Source organism: Triturus cristatus, chromosome 7 (assembly GCF_964204655.1).
Source record: "Triturus cristatus chromosome 7, aTriCri1.1, whole genome shotgun sequence".
In the NCBI taxonomy this organism is placed as follows: domain Eukaryota; kingdom Metazoa; phylum Chordata; class Amphibia; order Caudata; family Salamandridae; genus Triturus; species Triturus cristatus.
Window position 1 is genome coordinate 866391875 of NC_140590.1, and position 6000 is coordinate 866397874.

At 40.2% G+C, this 6000-nt stretch overlaps 1 protein-coding gene across 3 annotated transcripts in view; it reads left to right on the forward strand.

Annotated features, from left to right (window-relative positions):
- Positions 1-3505, forward strand: part of CD14 (CD14 molecule) — a 144624-nt gene extending 141119 nt beyond the window's left edge. For all 3 annotated transcript variants that reach the window (XM_085617811.1, XM_085617810.1, XM_085617812.1), the window contains one exon: positions 1799-3505. In XM_085617811.1, the coding sequence (XP_085473937.1) occupies positions 1799-3218 (1420 nt within the window). In that variant the 3' untranslated portion in view covers positions 3219-3505. The remainder of the gene's footprint in view (positions 1-1798) is intronic.
- Positions 3506-6000: the final 2495 nt, after the last annotated feature.

Sequence of the window (6000 nt, forward strand, 5' to 3'; positions counted from 1 at the left end):
GCTAAGTAATCACAATGCACTGGAAATAAGAAACAAACTTAATTTGGAGTGCTTATATTCACACGATATCCAATCCTATCAGTGGGATATTACAAGGAAAAATACATACAGTATTTCTTCCCAATATTGCAAAATCAATTAGTGTGACATTCAGACCGTATTCATAGTATCACAAGGGGACTCACGTATTTGTGTAAACATTTCTTCTTTTATTATTCTTCAAGGAGATAAACCAATCAGCCCAGCCAACGCGTTTCATCCATAAGGACTTCATCAGGGTTTATTATTAGGATTAGATGGGCATCACCATCCATAAAAGATTGTCACGCCAATATAAATGTTCATAGGTATTAACAGGCACATGCATCAACCATTTTTGCGAGCGCAAATGGTGCGATTCACAAAAATCGTCCGTTTGCGCCTGCAAAAAGGGCTTCTGCGATGCATCAACCTGACAGCCTCTCGCAATTTAAGAAATCGCAAATTATTGAGATTTCTTAAATTGCGATTGCATTTAAGGAATTGCAAATTGCGATTCCTTAAATGCAATGCATGATGGAATCGCAGATAGTGATTTTGCTGATAGGGGGCGCAAATTACCATCAATTTGTACTCGATGGTAATTTGCAAAAACTTTGAAAAATGCACTGAAGTGCATTTTTCAAAGTTGTAGGTTATACACACACATGCCCTTGGGGCATGTGTGTGCGCAACATGTGTGCAAGGTCCAATTTCAGGCTTGCAACAGGGTGTCCTTTTGACACCCTTGCACCCTTGAAATTGCATGCGCAATTTGTGAGTACCTATTGGTACTCGCACATTGCGCATGCAATCTCCCATTCATTCCTATGGGCCTGAAGGCATTCCTTAATTGCAACTCGCAATTTGCAAGTCGCAATTAAGGATTGTTTGGGAATCGCTAATTTTATAGCGATTCCTACATGCATAGACTTTTGCAATTCCTTAATTGCGATTCCTTAATAATCGCAATTAAGGAATCGCAAAAGCCAACATTGATGCATGTGCCTGCAAGTCCTTTCTGTAGGGTTTGTATCAAAGAACGGAAACGTTATCCAACCTGGCAAGCGAGAAGGTGCACATACGGTCAGGAGTTATCATACGTCAAAAATGTATTTACGGGTGTTATGTTGGGCTAAGCACCTTATGTAGCGTGTTCTCAATAGTGTACTGGGTTACCTTAGGTCCCTATTGTGGTGTTGCACACATCATAAATGTACTCCAATAACCTGCAGTCACTTGAACTGGACATATTGTGAACTCGCACCCCCATCACTTCGAAACGTATCCTGCAAGAGGAAGGCAGTAGGACTGCGAATCACTCACTAGCCCTGAGCCACTGTCTAGTGCGATTATCTAATAGAGCTCAAAAGAAGGTCCCATATCATCTTCTTGCAGCCAGGTTTCAATCCTGTATGTTAATTTCAAACAAAACGGAGATGTTTTGAAACTCAACTAAGAAATACAGATTTAAAATATTTCCTTATGAGTCTACCTTTTGAAATAAAACGGTTTTGCAGCTCTCAGTGTGAAGACCAAAACGTTTTTATTTGTTGTTCAGACACCTAAAAAAAGTTCATAACTAATCGAAATATGTTCTTTAATTCAATATATGTCCTGGAAATCTCCTACTATGCTCAGGTTTCACATACTGGAGTGGCATGTTGTTAGAACAAAAAAATAAATATTTGTTAACATGTAACTGTTTAAACAGCCACAACCTGGTCATTGCAGAGGGAACCACTGTTTAACCTTGACTTTCTCCCTTCTTCCATTGCAGGACAGGTGTTAGGATGCCATCCATTCTGTCCATGTTTGCGCTTCTGACCATTGGGATCGGTCAGTCTAGCGTGGAAGGTGACTGCGTTTTTAACTCTCTCCAGACATATTGCAGATGCTCGTTGAGTAACTTGAATACATTGCTCAGCATTGTCGCCTGCACATCAGCCAACATTTTTGAGTTTCGGGACGGAAGCTTAGATGAACGGTTTACCGTATTACCAGAGTACATGGAAAGGCTTGCACCTTTAATGGATCTGCCTCTGGCCAGGGTCACCTTTGCAAACAGCGTCCTGTCAGAGGGCTTCTTGGTAGAGTTTGTGAAGGCAGCCTATAGAATCCACATTAAGGAGCTGGTGTTTGAGAACTGTGCCTTTGTCGGCAGTGTGAGCTGGCAAGCCATAGTGGGCTCACCTCCACAGCTGGTCTCCTTGCAGTTCAAGAACGTGTCTTCCACTCCCTTGGCCGGAAGGACCACTGATATTTCTAGCCTGAGCAACTGGATGGGAAGGATGAAAGAGCTGACTCTTGCCAAGTGCCAAGTAAGCCACATTCCAAGCGACATCGGATCGCACTTCCAAGCCCTGTTTTACCTTGATTTGTCCAACAACCCACTCCAGGAAAAAGGAATCTCACAAACCTTTTGCAATGGTCTTTATCCCACACTTGAAGTGCTAAGGCTCAGGAGCAGCCATCTTACGTCTCTCGGAGAAATCTGCAATACACTTGCTCAGTTGGACAATTTAACAGATTTAGATCTGAGTCAAAACAACTTTTCCCAACTCAGTTCCGCTTACGCTGCCTGTGAGGGGCTCTCTTCTCTTCGCATTCTGAACCTGTCTGACACAGGGATGACGTGTGTGAACATCTCCTTTCCATCAAATATCGAGATACTAGATTTGAGCAGGAACAGGCTTCAAGCTCTGGACATTTATCTCTATCGTCTGAAGACAGTAATTCTCTCCAACAATGCACTGAATGCTTTGCCCTCTTCTGAGATCTTTCCAAGTTTAGAAGTCCTCTCTGTGGACGGAAATATGATTGACCAGATTCACAAGTACCAGCTACAGACTTTCAAGCACTTGACAGTTCTTGGTGCGGGTCAAAACCCTTACACTTGTTCCTGTTCTTCTCTTATGGAGATGAAGGACTTAGTGAAGTCAGAACTTGAGATTCTAGGGTGGCCAGGTGGCTACATTTGTGACACTCCTGCTGTACACACGGGGACCCCCATGAATGATGTTAATCTTTCAGCATTTGAATGCCACAAGCCCCTCCTGGTGGGCTTGATTTGCGTCCTGGTCCTTGTGGTCAGCATTGCTGGGATGCTTTGCTGGGTCAAGACTCGCTGTGGTCTAAAACCGCCTCCCAGTGATTCAGGGATTGGGGACCAGAATGTACATTTATCGCACAGTGGGTGAGCACATGTGGACATATTGGTAATGATAAAGCTGAACAGTTTACACAAATTTCACTACGCAATAATATAGAAATGCATTAAATATTATCATGAAAAAATACAACTTTAGCTAAATTATAGAAAATGTGCCATTATTTAACATGCAGACATTAAAATGTTGTTTATTTTCTCCAGAATGCTTTTAATCCTGTAGTTCTTCACTTACTATTGCCTCACTGCTCATTTATTCCACACTGTTTCTTTAGGTTAATAAATGCTTTAAATAAAATAAGTGATTTAACATTATAACTGAACTCTAGGGCTTGGCTTTTTGTGAAATGTGCTGTGAACTGAGAAAATGTATTCTTTCTTTCCTCACACCATATGACTTCACTGTACTTAGATTGTTTTCTCTGCCACATATGCATAATGAACAAGTGTTCTAATGAAAAGAAAATGCTTGCTATAGCTTACAATTCGTGATCTAACCTGCACATACCAGAAATTTGAATGTTTCATTTCATAGAACAACTCGTTGATATTCGATGAGACACCAGACAGCTAGCAGAGTAGGCTTGCAAAGGTTCTCATGAGAACCTTCGTGGATATAACTACTTGTAATACGTTGAAGCCCTTTCCAATTGACTTCATGCTGCCATGGACATTTACAGTGGGAATCAAGGGCAAAGACGACAAGCCATCAGAAGACCTCTCTCCAATGGACGATGATAATGACATTCATCTGTTTTGCAACATGTTTTAGCAGCTTTCTATATAGTACATATTCCTAGCTAGAGAGTTCATTCATTCATTCCATGCGTCCCTACTCTGCCATGCCCTTGGCACTTTGCTGTGCTAGCCTGACTTGCCATAAGCTACTTCTTACTGTGATTTTCTTAGATTTCCTTACCTTTTTATACTTATCATAGCTACTGCTATGATTCTTTCTTCTCACACTTTTAGGCGGTTGCTTCTACAGTTGCCCGCAGAACACGACTGTGTCTCTAGAACTTCCTCTCAGTTTTTTTAATATGGTCCTAGATCTATATGCTCTTTTCCAGAAAGGTGTTGTGTTCGACAGGGGTATACAGAGAGTTTATTTAACCAGGTTCTAAAAGAAATCTAGAGACCCTGGTAATGCCACACAGATCTACACCAACTGAATATATATATATATATATATATATATATATATATATATATATATATATATATATGTGAACAAGGTGGCAAGAGGCCATCGAAACGCGTTGATGTGAACTCAAGAATAAAAGATGAATGAAATTTTCCCCTGGGAGTGCAGTATGGTTATTTTCGAAGCCAACGATAACCCTATGCTGAATATATATATATATATATATATATATATATATATATATATATATATATATATATATATATATATATTATTTTTTATCCATCTGCATTGACATTTTGGTGTCTCCACCCTCATATGGGGTGTTGCCTTAACATGTATAGAGCTAGTTTTTGTCATTATTATTATTACTCGCTTGTCATGTTATTGTCTGTTGACCTGTCTGGGGTGTTGCCTTATCATGCTCTTTTTTATGACTCTATGGGTTCTATTGGGCTCTGCTCCCTATCTTTTGTAAAGCGCTCTGATTCCCGAGAGGGTCATATTCATGCTACATAAAACACTTCAAATAAAATAAATACAAAATATAGATGATTTGCTTGTGGCATCAGAATGCATGTACAAATGACAAAATTACACTGGCAGAGAATTGACATAAAGTGTCACCAGGGAAACTGTAGTACTATCAAAGAGAAGTTCAATATCAATATCTGGGACACATTATTGTGAAGGGAGCTAGGAAGGTGTCACCAGAAAGAGTGGAAGCAATCTTGCAAATGAATCTACACAAACTCAGAAAGAAATCAGGATGTTTTTGGGAGTGGGTGGCTACTGTAGACAGTGGATACCAAACCTTTCCTTGGTGGCAAAGCCTCTACTGCAATTAACACACAGAGATAATGTGCAAAGGCATTCCTAGAGTTGAAAGATAAAATGTGTTCGGCACCAGCCCTAGGAATGACAGATTAGACAAAAGAGTTCACACTATTTTACAGTGAGAGAGATGGGTGCACTCTCTCGGTTTTGACACAAACACATGGCGTATCTCGAAAACCTGTGGCAGGACTTCCCGGTTACCTTAAAGTGGTGACAGTGGTGTGTACTAGTCTGGAAAAGAGTGAAAATATAGTGATGGGATACCCATTAACTTTCATGGTCCCTCACTCTGTGGAACTGTTAATACCCAGAACCAAGACTCAATACATGATCCACAATATGTTAACAAGGTATGAACAAAGAATATTGTCTTCCGAAAATGCTTTTCTAAAACATTGTACGATATTAAACCCTTCAATGTAAGTGCCTGTTAATTATGAAAATTGTGATGAAAGTGAACATGACTGTCTAGATATCATGGAATTGTGCACCAAACCACGACTTGACATTAAGTATGAACCTCTGATTGAGCCCAATAATGTGTTACTTGCAGATGGCTCATGTTTGAGAAGTGATGCCATCACACTTAGAGCCGCATATGACATATGCACCAATGATCAAAGCATCATGACTCCAAAAAGTGTTTTCCCCCCAAGTTGATGAATTAATTGCTCCTACTAGAGCCTGCAGTTTAACTGCTCAAATGAGAGTCACCATACTTACCCACAGCCAATACGGATTTGTTGTAGTCCATAATTTTGGAAAGTTATAAAGTTATGTTCACAGCGAGGTTTTCTCACTTCTTCAGGAACACCCATTAAGAACTGAGTAC